The 14,075-nt window shown below is 46.8% G+C and overlaps 1 protein-coding gene across 2 annotated transcripts in view; it reads right to left on the bottom strand.

Moving 5' to 3' along the window:
• The window catches only part of fez1 (fasciculation and elongation protein zeta 1 (zygin I)), a 55,087-nt gene that overhangs the window by 16,516 nt on the left and 24,496 nt on the right, over nucleotides 1-14,075 (bottom strand). For both annotated transcript variants that reach the window (XM_055660848.1, XM_055660847.1), the window contains exons 3-5: nucleotides 5,195-5,296; nucleotides 3,859-4,009; nucleotides 1,243-1,514 (exon numbers count right to left, since the gene is read on the bottom strand). In XM_055660848.1, coding sequence (XP_055516823.1) covers nucleotides 1,243-1,514; nucleotides 3,859-4,009; nucleotides 5,195-5,296 — 525 coding nt within the window. The remainder of the gene's footprint in view (nucleotides 1-1,242; nucleotides 1,515-3,858; nucleotides 4,010-5,194; nucleotides 5,297-14,075) is intronic.

Genomic DNA, 14,075 nt, shown 5'->3' with positions numbered 1-14,075 from the left:
GAAATTGGTGTTGGAGCCCCCGAGTGTGCGCTCGCAAGTACCCGAGGCCATTCGTTAATGCCGGAGATAGAGGCGGTGTAGTGATGAGGCCCCGCTCCAGGAGCTCTTCGATCCCCGCATAATTACCAGGGCGGGGAAAATTCTCCGTTAGGAGCCCCGAAAAGCGGTCCCACTCTCCAGGGATCACGCCTCTCCGAGTTTGCCGCTGTCCGCATACCCGCAGCATGCAGTCCCCGCAGAAGGCCGTAGCAGCGTATCGGGTCGTGATGCAGCAGCAGGTAGCAGTGGCATCAAGTTCCTCCATTTTTCCGGTCTCGATGAAAAATGCCCCGCGACGGCAACGTCGTGAATAGCACCAAAGTGGGACAGGCTTCTTCCTGTTTTAGGCCGGTCTGAAGTTGCGGCCTCAACGACAACGGAGCCCGACGAGAAAAAGGTCGGGTCTCCAGTGCAGGGAGAGATTTAAAAATTTTGTGCCTATCTTTCTTATATATTTTGTGGGAAGGAACTGCAGATTCTGGTTTGAAAGGTTCTGACCTGAAACGTCACCTATTCTTTTTCTGAAGAAATGCTGCCTGACCCACTGTGTTACTGCAGCATTTGGTGTCTATCTTTATATACTGTGATAGTCAATGTGTAGCCATCTACATGGATGTTTGTATGTCTGTGTGTTAAACTGAGATGGTTCCTATGAGTGTCGGCATAGATGTGTGTGCGTGTATGTTTATGTGTGTGTGTGTGTGTGTGTGTATTATACATGTGTGTGTGTGTAAGTGTATACATGTGTGTGTGTGTGTGTGTATGTGTGTGTGTGCGTGTGTGTGTGTGTATGTGTGTGTGCGTGTGTGTGTGTGTGTGTGTGTGTGTGTGTGTATATGTATGTGTGTGCGTGAGTGCGTGTATGTACGTGTGTGTGTGTGCATGTGCATGTGCATGTGTGTGTAATGCATTCTAGTAGTATGTGAAATGATGTTTATGTAATGGAGTGCTGCGTGTCAGATAACAGCCTGTTAATTTTGCGTTTTTAAGCTATGCCCTCTGCCTGACATTTTTCTGTCCCACTTACTGAGCAGCAACAAGTGCCCCGTGTCTATCTTGGGATTAGATGGTGGCAGCCTCTCTCTCTTCTGCAGTTTAATCACCCGACAACAGAACATGCGGGGACATGGATGCAATAATGTTTAGCTGGTGAGGACCAGCCTCATGGTTGGCACCACCACAGAGTGACCAGAAACGTCTCACCTTCACGGGCATGCGGGTCACTCTCTCCTGACGGACGCTGGGCTGAACTCCACCTTTATCCTTCTTTTTCTTCTTCATCGACTCCCGGTGTTCCTTCTGCTTGTTCTGCACCTCGATGAGTATGGAGATGAAGCTGTTCTTCACTTCCTTCTCAAACTCGAGTTCATCGCGCAGCGCCAGCTGTTGTATCAGCTCCTCCGAGTAATCTTTAATGGCCAGCTCAATCCGCACCAGCAGCTCGCCCACTTCTGCCTCTGTCATCAGCTTAACATCTGCACCAGCAAAACACAACAGCACGCTTCAAGGTTTGTGATCCAAAGCCACTCAATTCTTCCTTATAAGTTTATTTTCTTTGAATTGAATTGAATACTTCATGATCACATGCGACAAGCCTCAGTGAAATTCTTTTCTTGCATTCCCAAGGTATGCAAATAGTCGCCCATAAAGGACACTTACAAATTCCCCTACCCCGCACCAGTTTCCCCTTTGTTCTTCCCCCCTCCCCTCCCTCTTCTGGCACCCCCCCCCCATGCCGGGTCCTCCGTTGTCCATTGTTCTTCCCCCTCCCTCACGGCAACCCCTGATCGCATCTGCCACCGCGGCACCTGTAGTGTGTATGTGTGTATCGCAAACCCTCAGTTTAGTATCAGTCAAATGGAGACAAAAGGAACTGCAGATGCTGGAATCTTGAGCATAAACCCAAAGTGCTGGAGTAACTCAACGGATCAGGCAGCATCTGTGGAGGGATTGCACAGGTGACGTTTTGGGTCAGGGCCCTTAATTCAGTCTGATTGTAATAAGAGGGAGAAAACTGGAAGAGAGGTGGGGTGGGGGATGGGACAGAGGCTGGCAAGTGAAAAGTGGATAGGCACAAAATGCTGGAGTAACTCAGCGGGTCAGGCAGCATCTCTGGAGAAAAAGTATAGGTGACATTTCGAGTTGGAAACCTTCGTAGGAAGGAACTGCAAATGCCGGATTATACCGAAGGGTTCCGGTCCGAAACGTCACCATTCCTTATCTCCAGAAATGCTGCCTGACCCGCTGAGTTATTCCAGCATTTTGTGTCTACCTTCGGTATAAACCAGCATCTGCAGCTTTTTCCTACATGAGTGATAGGTGGATAGTGGTGGGGACTGGGGAGGAAGGGGGAGGGGATTCACGGAGGAGGTGACAAAGGCTAGAGATGAAAAGGAGACAAAATGGCGTCTGATAAGTCGAGAAGTGGAGTGAAATGTGAAGGAAGAGGGAAGGATATGGTTGGAGGGGAACAAGGGCGGAGGCAAAGGAAGGGTGGGTTATTGGGAGAAATGGCTTCACACTGGGGTGGGGCTAGGCTCACGAAGGGGAGAGGAAATACAGACAGTGCCTGACCCGCTCCAGAACTTTATGTTTTGATATCAGTCAGGACCATTCCTTTTTGTTTCTGAAGGATGAATCAACTCCTGCCTATCGTCTATTGTCTATTGTCTAGGAAGGACATTCAGCTCATCGAGTCAACTCTGCCATTCAATGATGGCTGATCCATCTTTCCCTCTCAACCCCATTCTCCTGCCTTCTCCCCATAATCTTTGACACCTTTTACTAATCAAGAAACTGTCAGTCTCTGTTTTCAAATACCCATTGACTTGGCCTTCACAGCCGTCTGTTGCAATGAATTCCACAGATTCATCATCCACTGCCTACGAAATTCCTCCTCATCTACTTTCTAAAGGCATGTCCCTTTATTTTGAGGCCCTGCCCTCTGGTTCTAGACTCTCCCACTCGTGGAAACATCTTCTCCACATCCACTTTAGCCAGGCCTTTCACTATTCGGTAAGTTTCAATGAGGACTCTGCTCATCCTTCTGAACTCCAACGAGTCCAATGTCATCAAACACTCATCATAGGTTAACCCAATCAGTCCTGCACAGGAACGGCCCCTTCGGTCAACAATGTTTGTGTCAAAAACTATGTCCCGTTAAAGTGATCTCATCTGCCTGGAAATGAACCATAGCTCTCTATTCACTGCCCTTCCATGTGCCTATCTAAAAGTATCTTAAAAGCCACCTTCATAACAGCCTCTACCACCACCCCAGTGAATGTTTTCCAGGCCATTCCCACTCTCTGTGTAAAAAAACCTGTCCCGCACATCTCCACTAAACTTTCCCCCTCTCATCTTAAACCTATGCCTTCCACTGTTGGCAGTTCCACCCTGGGAAAAAAAGGTTTGGACTGTCTACCATGTCTGTGCCTCTCATCATTTTATATTCTTCTATCAAGTTTCCCCTCAACCTCTGACATTCCAGCGAAAACATTCCAAGTTTATCCAATGTCTCCTTGTAGCTGAAACATTCTAATCCGGGCAGCATTCTGGTAAACCTCCTCAGCACCCTCTCCAAAGCCTCCACATCCTCCCTGTAATGGGATAATTAGAACTGCAAATCTACAAATCTCTTTATATCATCCACCAATGCAAACTAATTCCCTTCTTTCATGAAACATCGATGATAGACACAAAAAGCTGGAGTAACTCAGCGGGACAGGCAGCACCTTTGAATAGGAATGGGTGATGTTTTGGGTCGAGAATCTTCTTCAGACTCACGCAAGGTCATGTAACATCAGTCTGTTGATTCCTTACCCTCTGTCAGGATGTTATTGTTGCTGCAGATGGAAGGTTTCAACACTTGTACCTCCAGCGAGACAACCGAGAGCTTGTCGGACTGTGATGGAGTCTCCTCAACATCAGGGTCAGGGGAATTCTGCATCATTTCTTCAATCTCCTCAATGACCTGTGGAAAGATTAGAAGATGCTAATCTCTGATACTCTGCTACAGTCCATTCTGTTCAATTGTCATTCTTATCTCCTCAAAGTACCCAGATTCAGGGACAGTTTCTTCCCAGCTGTTATCAGGCAACTGAACCATCCTACTAGTTTAATCAATCTCTGTAAAGCACTTTGGTTCAAAGTAATTTTGTTTAAAAGTGCTATATAAATAAATATTATTATTATTATTATTATTATTATTATTATTATTACTAACAACTGGAGAACAGGCCTGAGATATTGGAGACCATCAGACTACCTTTGATTGGACTACACTGGACTTTGTCTTGCACCAAACATTATTCACGTTATTCCCTTTATCGTGTATCTGTACACTGCAAACGGCTCGCTTGTAATCATGTATTGTCCTTCTGCTGACAGGTTAGCATGCACAAAGGCTTTTTACTGTACCTCGCTACATGTGACAATAAACTGAATTAAACTATTGACGAGTGTATTATGGACCCAGCGTACTATATGCACCACGGTGGTGCAGCTGGTAGAGTTGCTGCCTCACAGTGCCAGAGACCTGGGTTCGATCATGACCTCGGGTGCTGTCTGTGTGGAGTTTGCATACTCTATGTGACCGGGTACTCTTGTTTGTAAGTTGATTGGCCTCTGCAAATTGCCTTTCATGTGTTGGGCATGGATGAAAAAGAAGGAACTGAGGGACAGATTTGAATGAGTGATAGAGTTGATGGATAGCCTTGTGTCAAGATACCTGGTTGTGTTAATCAACCTTTGGTGTTGATGGTCTCTCCTGAAAGTAATGGACATGTTAGATTGCGTCATTTTGATTTGCAGGCGTGATGCATTCTCTACTGCATTAAATTCAGACTTTAGAGATACAATGTGGAAACAGGCCCACCGAGTCCGCCCCGATCAACAATAGCTCATTAGCACTATCCTACACACTTACAGGGACAATTTACAATTTTACAGAAACCAATTAACCTGCAAACCTGCACATGTTTGGAGTGTGGGAGGAGAGTGGAGCACCCAGCACAATGCACACGGTCGTAGGGAGAACGTACAAACTCCATATGGCCAACACCCGTTGTCAGGATCGAACTTGTGTCTCTGGCACTGTAAGGCAGCAACTGTCCCGCCGTCCCACCGTGCCGCCCCTGAATTGGCTTTAATGATCTACCTGCTCAGCTGTGAAGAGGGGTTCCTCGCTGGTGGACGATGCAATGACATCCAACTTCTCGATCAACTCTCCATCCTCGGTGATGCTGTCTTTGTCGCTCGCCTGAACGATGCAAGAGGAAGGAAAAGTTAAAAGTAGAATCGTTCACTTCCGTCACTCAACCCTGAGTTAGTTTATCCCATGAATCACAAGTCCTTTGATCCTGTCCCTCTCTCAAAACATTTGGCTTCCCGCACTGTAGTAGCTGTATAATCACCCGCCTCATTCCATGCATTCGTAAAGCATTACAAGGCCAAATGGGGAGTTGTTGTTTAGGGCTGGAAACTTGCCCATTTCCAACTATTAGTAAAATGATTAATGCCATTAGAACCAGTAAAGGAAACATCAAGCTGGCATCTGATGTAGAACAAGGTCAAAATTGGTATTCAATGTAATTGTTGCTTTAATGTACCATTGTTCTTCAAACTCTCTCTGTCCTTTGATGTAGCATGCCACGTCATCCAACCCCTTATCTCCGCAGTGCAGCTCAATGAGACTACCCAGTGCTTTGTATACATTGCACAGGTTCACCAACTTCAAACCAATTCGGTTTGGGGCAGAATTGCTGCCTTGCAGCGCCAAAGACCCGGGTTTGATCCTGACTATGGGTGCTGTCTGTATGGTGTTTGTATCTTCTCCCTGTGACCTCGTGGGTTTTCTCTGGGTGGTCTGGTTTCCTCCCACACTCCAAAGACGTACAGGTTTGTAGATTATTTGGCTTCCGTAAGTTGTAAAAATTGTCCCTAGGGTGTTACTGCACGAGGTGATCGCTGGTCGGCACGGTCTCAGTGGGCCGAAGGGCCTGTTTCCACACTGTATCTCTCTAACAAAGGCTTCACTTTGCATCATCTCACCCCTTCCCTAAATTAATTCAGACAGGGATGCTGTAATGCAATCAATGGAGAGTGTGTAGAACTGCAGGAGGTTCCACCATCTCCAGGTCCAGCAGATTTGCTAGCTAATGGTTGATCAAAGTCAATATTTTGATCAGTATCGTGAACTGGTAACATCATAGACCCTGCATCGTTTTGTGTCACGAGGCCCATCTGGGAGGAAACCAGAGCATCTGGAGGAAACCCACCAGTCACAGGGAGAACGTGCAAACTCCACACAGGGAGCACTGTGTCAGAACTCAAGTGGGTCACTGGAACATTAAGACAGCTGCACCACCTGCCGCACCACTGTGATCACACCAGCAAGGGATCAGATCAATAACTGGGAGTCCGATTCCACCTGGTTGTGAATGGTGGTGAGAGATGCAAGAGGAAGAGGCTCCGTGAACGGCTTCATTGATGGGACACGAGCTTCTCAGCACTGAACACATGATCGGTGAAGTGCTGAGTAGAATCAGCTTGACTGAAGACTTAATTCTTTATTGATTGGGATCTCGTGAGGAAGCCAATCTGGATCACCCATTTTGGCCTCCTCTTGAGATCCCAATCATAGTCATAGAGTTATACAGTGTGGAAACAGGTCCTTCGGCCAAACTTGCCCACACCAGCGAACTTGCCCCATACACACTAGTCCCACCTGCCTGCATTTGGCTCTTAATCCTTTAAACCTGCCCTATCCACGTACCTGTCTAAATGTTTTTTAAATGTTGGGACAGACAACATCCATCTGTAGTACCATGGACTTGTGCCCCAGAACTGGTTATACCAAGATGTTCCAGTACAGATACTACACTGCCATCTACAGTAAGGCTAAAATATTCCACAATCTGACTATTTTGAAATCCCGAAGGTTTAGCATCTGGCATCCCTCGATAATGTTTGCTGTGCTCATGTCCAACTCACCAGAGCCCCAAATCCCACAACTCCCTCTCAGTTCCTGAGTTCCCTTCGATTAAGCGAGCCCCAGTTTAGTTTAGTTCAGAGATACAGCACAGAAACAGGCCCATCGGCCCATCAGCCCACCGAGTCCATGCCAACCAGCCATCCCCACATACTATCCTACACACACTAACGCCAATTGACAATTTTACCAAGCCAATTCACCTACAGACCTGTACGTCTTTGGTGTGTGGGAGGAAACCAGAGCACCCGGAGAAAACCCACAAAGGTCATGGTGAGAACATACAAACTCTGTACAGACAGCACCCGTGGTCAGGATCAAACCTGGGTCTCTGGCGCTGAGGCAGCAACTCTATTTTTAAGGCAGCGATAGATTCTTGATTAGTATGGGTGTCAGGGGTTAGAGGGAATAGGCGGGAGAATGGGGTGAGGAGGGAGAAGTAGGTCAGCCATGATTGAATGGTGAAGTAGACTCGATGGGCCAAATGGCCTCATTCTGCTCCTATCACTTATGAGAATGGTTAACTCCATTCATAATTCCTCAACAATTGAACTGATTGACCTCAGCAATGCAGCTTGGTTTTCCAGTCATACCTGCCATGTGCCGTTTACATATGCAATGGAAAGATTTGTCAGAAAAGCAGATGAGTTCTCCCTGGTGACATGTCTACCTAATCAAAGCACTTAAACAAAAAAGACATGGTCAATATCACATCACTGCTGGTGCAATCTTTCTTTGTACAAATTGTCTTTAGCCTTGACTACAATATAACATCAACCGTAAATGTACTACAGGGCAGACAGGGATATTGCAAAGTTGTGGGAAATGTTATATAAGTACAAGCTTTAATTCATCAACGGTGGTTTATTAAAGTGTTTTCACAATATTGTGATGATTGGATCAGCAAAGCTTGATCCATATGTAAAATCACAAGATGTATTGAGTCTAAAATTAGAGGAGGACATTTAAAATGAGAGAGAGAGAGAGAGAGAGAGAGAGAGAGAGAGAGAGAGAGAGAGAGAGAGAGAGAGAGAGAGAGAGAGAGAGAGAGAGAGAGAGAGACAGAGAGAGAGAGAGAGAGAGAGAGAGAGAGAGGACTAAGAGAGAGAGAGACAGAGACAGTCAGATGGTGGTGGGTGGATGGAACAAAATACCAAAGGAAGCTGCAGAGGAGAATACAATTCATGTTTATAAAAAGATTTGAACAAGTCCATGGATAGAAATGGTTTCGAAGGATATGGGCCAAATGCAGGTAATAGTGTTGCATCAGTAGAGTTGCTGCCTCACAGCGCCAGAGGCCCTGGGTTCGATCCTGACTGATCCTGGTGTGCTGTCTGCATGAAATTTGTACCTTCTCCCTGTCACAAGTGCTCTGGTTTCCTCCCACATTCCAAAAGCGTGCAGGTTTTTTGTAGGCTAATTGGCTTCTTTAAATTGCCCCTGGTGCGTTGGGTCGAACTAGTGTAGGGGTGATCGCTGGTCGTTGCGGGCTCAGTGGGTCAAAGGGCTTGTTTCCTTGTTGTATCTCTAAACTAAAGTAGAATGGGGCTAGATTTGATAGCCGTTTTGCTTGACGTGCCCGGGTTTGGCTGGAGAGCCCGTTTCCATAACTATTATTGATATTTTTAAATTTTCAATCTGGCGTACATTAAAATAAACACAATGAAAATTAAAGAGGCTATCTAGTCAGCGGCAGTCACGGCAAGAACGAAATGAACACTCTTGCGTGCCCCATTTATTTTAACCGGTGAGGATGAATGGAATACTGATTTTGAGCCAGAGAAGGAATGGGTGACATTTTGTGTCGAGCCTGAAGAAGGGTCTCGACACAAAACGTCACCCATTCCTTCTCTCCAGAGATGCTGCCTGTCCCGCTGAGTTACTCCAGCATTTTGTCTTTATATTTTATGACTTGTTTTGAATCTATCCACGTGAGGGAGTTATGACACTGAAGGTCTTTCCGACACCCTGGCCTCAGCGGGAGAGGCTGAGCTGGCTTTGGAAAAGTGAACGACAGTAATTGTAAATTTTGTCGCAAATAAAGGTTATTTTCTAAAATTCTACCAGCCATGCGGTTTAAAGCAATACCTTAATACTTTAATACAATACTCTTCACCCTGCTCAGGGATTTGTATGTGTGTGTGTGTGCCAGAGATGCGTCTGCTCTGTAGCCGTGAAAGATGAGATAAGTGAAGACTGTGCGATAGATAGATAATGTAAAATGTAACGAAACGCACTACCCTGCTGAGTGCCAGGTGATTTAAGACACGCAAGTCGCACATTCTGCACAGCTACAGATTGTTAGCTTCAGAGGCGCTAAAATCAACAGTCTAAATGTGGTGGTACAGCATCGGATCGGCAGGTTGTGTTACACCTGTCACCGAGGCTGAGGCAGAACTTTAAGGAGCATCCTCCCAGATGAACAGAAATAATGGCCCTGCTCCAAGTTCAGTTTTTAGATTTTGTATTAGAGATACAGTGCAGAAACAGTAATTGCCCTTCGACCCACCGAGTCCGCGCCGACCAGCGTTCCCCGCACACTGACGCAATCCTACACACACACACACACGAGGGACAATTTACAATTTTAACAAGCCAATTAACCTACAAACCGCTACATCTTTGAAGTGTGGGAGGAAACCGAAGATCTCGGAGAAAACCCAATGCAGGTCAGATAGAGAACGTGGACTAACGAAACCCACCCGCAGGTCACGGGCTGATTCTGCACAGCTAACGGTACAGAGGCCACTAAAATCAACAGCCCTATACACACAGCTACAGCATCGGATCGGCAGGCTGTGTTACACCTGTCACCGAGGCTGAGGCAGAACTTTAAGGAGCATCCTCCCAGATGAACAGAAATAATGGCCCTGCTCCAAGTTCAGTTTTTAGATTTGTATTAGAGATACAGCGCAGAAACAGGCCCTTCGACCCACCGAGACCGCGCCGACCAGCGTTCCCCGCACACTCACGCAATCCTACACACACGAGGGACAATTTACAATTTTACCAAGCCAATTAACCTACAAACCGCTACATCTTTGAAGTGTGGGAGGAAACCGGAGATCCTGGAGAAAACCCATGCAGGTCACGGGGAGAACGTACAGACTCTGCACAGACAGCACCCGTAGTCAGGGTTGAACCCGGGTCTCTGGCGCTGTGAGGCAGCAACGGTACCACTGCGCCACCGTGCTGCCCTATACTCGACACATCGCTTACAATGTAAAATAAAATCTGCAATTTTCAGACTTGCCTTAACGCTGGGATCTCAAAATCCAGCTCCTCTGTCACTCCTTTCTTGCCCAGAATGTCTCTGCGTTTTCTGAGTTGCAGTCTGGTGGAATCTTGTGATGGGGATTGTCTGGCAAGCCTTGTGCTAACTCAATGCTAATTATATCCAATGCTAATTGGCCTTGCTCTCGTACCAAGTGCAGGGGCCACACAGCCGTGCCTTTTGCCCCATGATTTGCATTTCCTTGCAGAACAATGGGTCCTTTCAAATACCATCCTGCTGCCGTCATTCGGGAAGCGATGATCTGATCTAATTTGCAGCAATTCAAAATAAATCTAAAAATAAATGATTCTGCCTTTCCAATATTGAATCTTCCCGTGGGTCTCCAGTGGTAGACACAATTTGGGATTCGATATCATAGAAATGGGTCATCTTACCAATAGGTTTGTACGAGTGTTGATATACCAGTTAAATGTTTTCTGACTCCACATTATCGGTTTGCTTTTATACCAGACATGAATACATCATCTTGTGCAAAGGAAACCAAACAGAATGCAGAATCTAACACTGCAGCTACGGAGAAAGTGCAGATTGAAAGAAAAGTGCAAGAGCTCCAACGAGATAGATTGGAAGATCAGGAATTCATACACAACATATTGGAGGTCCGTTCGAGAGTCTGAGAACAACAGTGAAAAAAGCAGCTTTCCAATCTGGTGGCAAGCTTTTATATCTTCTGACTAATGGGAGAGGGGGGAAGAGAGAATGATTGAGGAGTGAGTGGGTCCTTAAATATATTGGTTGCTTTCCCAAAGTAACGTACAGTATAGGTGGTGTCAACATGGAGGGGGTGGGGGAGAAATTGTTTTGTGTGATGGACTGGGCTGCATTCACAATTCCCTCCAATTTGTGTACAGATCCCATTAAAAGCTGTTAAGCAACCGGTTACGATGCTCTCTACTGTACATCTTACAGAGCTGGTAGGGTTCACTGGAGCTGGTTCACTGGTAAGGTTCACTGGAGCCAAGCTGGATTTCCTAAGCCTTCTGAGGAAGTAGAGGCATTGATGTGCTTTTTAGATGTGGCTCGTGATGGTGGTGAGCAGATCTTAAAGGGAAGTCGCACAGTAGAGGCGTGTTCTTCCAGATACAGGGGGAGGTAGTGATGAGTTATTGGATCCTTGTGAATGGGTTGGGAGAATGCGCCCAGTAGGACAAAGGCACTTGGAAGAGGTGTCAAAGAACAGTGCTCACAGTTTGCATGTTCAAACATAAGCCAAGGAGACTCGTCTGTATTCCTGGCAGTACGCAATGATGTAAGTCCGGTCTCCAAATGCTGGCATAATGGAGAGATCGGCACGGCAGGCAAATAATGCCTGTTCTCACAAAAGGACACAAAGTGCTGGAGTAACTCCGCGGGTCAGGCAGCATCTCTGGAGGACATGTATAGGTGATGTCTTGGGTCGGGACCCTTCCCAAATTAAGTGTGGGAGGAAACCGAAGATGTCGGAGGAAAACCCACGCAGGTCACGGGGGAGAACGTACAAACTCCATACAGACAGCGCCTGTAGTCTGGATCAAACCTGGGGCCTGAGTTTCTGATGCTGTAAGGCAGCAACTCTAAAGCTGCGGCCATTGACTGCTGCAACTGGCCTGCAACTGGTCCAAAACGCCGCAGCGAGACTCCTGACGGGCACCCGAAAAAGGGACCTCATCACCCCCGATCCTGGCCTCTCTCCTCTGGCTCCCAGTGCGGTTCCGAAAAAATTTCAAGATCCTTCTTTATGTTTACAAAGCCCTTCACGGGCTTGCCCCCACCTACATCAAAAGTCTGCTTACCCACCACACCATCTCCAGGTCCCTCAGATCGGCCAACTTGGGGTTACTGAACATCCCGTGGTCTAGGCATAAGCTCAGGGGCGACCGAGCCTTTGCGGTTGCAGCTCCTAGACTGTGGAACAGCATCCCCCTTCCCATCAGAACTGACCCCTCCATCGACTCTTTTAAGTCGAGACTTAAAACTCACCTTTCTTGACGTCCTCTGAGGGAGGGCTATATGTATGTATTTATGTACGTACTTAATCAATGAACCACTGTTGTATAACGTTAGTACCTCCACCAATGTAAAGCACTTCGGTCAACGAGAGTTGTTTTTTAAATGTGCTATAAAAATAAAAGTGACTTTGACTGGTTGCAGCAAGTGAACAAGCTGGAAAAGGTCCAGTTTCAATTCCATTTGGAATATATTGGAGGACCAGGAAACCAAGCAGGGAAGATTTGGGAGGATGTGGCCAGGACTCCTGGGCCTGAGCTATAGGAGGAGGTTGAGCAGGCCAGGACTTTATTCCTTGGTGAACAGGAGTCTGTGGTGATCTTGTGGAGGTGTATAAAATCATGAGAGGAGCAGGTCGGGTAAATGTACAGAGTCTCTTGTGCAGAGAAGGGGAATCAAGAACCAGAGGGCATGGGTTTAAGGTGAGGGGGGAAATGATTTAATAGGAACCTGAGGGGTAACAAATGATGGTGGGTGTATGCAAGGAAGTAGATGAGACAGGTACTATCATAGCATTTAAGAGACAATTAGACAGGTGGGCAGATGGGACATGTTGGTTGGTACAAGCAAGTAGGGCCGAAGGGCTTATTTACACGCTGAATGACCATGACTATTTAGAGGCCACACACAAACTGGAGGAATAGTACCTTATATTATTCAAGTGATATTTGTATTGAATTATCCAATTTTAGGTGACACTCTCCTTACACCCCCCCTCCTTCCATGTATCCCACCCATTTATCCCACTATGCTGCCCCTCATTCCCTCCCCCCCACCCCGATCTCTTCCACCTATATCCCATCTTCCAGCTTCTCATTTCACGTGTCTTCTCTCCTTATCTTACACCCATTTGTCTCCTGTTCATCTGTGCCCTCTGTCCACCCATCTACCGATTAATCCCCTGCTGATTCACTCACATGGAGGTTGCAGACTGTCCTTGCCCTGTCTGGCTTACCACTGACTCTTCCTGCGAGACCAGGGCAACCCCAGTTCAGGGAAAAGCCTGTTAAGCCAACATCCTGAGAGTTAATTCAAAAGCAAAAAAGTCCCTAAGGAGAGAAAATCAATCCTTAAAGTGGCAACGACCAACAAAAAGAATGACCGATACAAAGTCTAAAGGTAGACAAAAATGCTGGAGAAACTCAGCGGGTGAGGCAGCATCTATGGAGCGAAGGAATAGGTGACGTTTCGGGTCGACCCGAAACGTCACCTATTCCTTCGCTCCATAGATGCTGCCTCACCCGCTGAGTTTCTCCAGCATTTTTGTCCACCTTCGATTTTTCCAGCATCTGCAGTTCCTTCTTAAGCAATACAAAGTCTAAAGAAGGGTCTCGACCCGAAACGTCGCCCATTGCTTCTCTCCAGAGTTACTGCCCATCCTGCTGAGTTACTCCAGCATTTTGTGTCTATCTTCGAATTAAACCAGCATCTGCAGTTCCTTCCTACACATAGAATGAGCTATCCATTCACTGATAAATTCACAATGATGATGCATTTTTACTGGTGTTTCGTTTCCGTAGCTTGAAGGGCCTGTCTCAGTTAGGCGTCATTTGCGCGTCACGCAGATGGCGTGCGAAGATTTTGAACATCCCAAAATCCTGCGGCACCGGGCGCGTTCGTGCGTCACTGACTATGTCACCACGGACCATGCACGTGTAAAGCGCGCCATGCGCGCTTACGTGCGCGACACGACGCGCGCGTCGTCCATTGTGACGCGTAAATTATGTCGGGTACATTACGCGCAAATGACGCCCAAGTGGAACAGGC

This window comes from Leucoraja erinacea, chromosome 32 (assembly GCF_028641065.1).
Source record: "Leucoraja erinacea ecotype New England chromosome 32, Leri_hhj_1, whole genome shotgun sequence".
NCBI classification, from domain to species: domain Eukaryota; kingdom Metazoa; phylum Chordata; class Chondrichthyes; order Rajiformes; family Rajidae; genus Leucoraja; species Leucoraja erinaceus.
The sequence above is the reverse complement of the archived record's forward strand: the minus strand, read 5'-3'. Positions and strand labels throughout refer to the sequence as shown.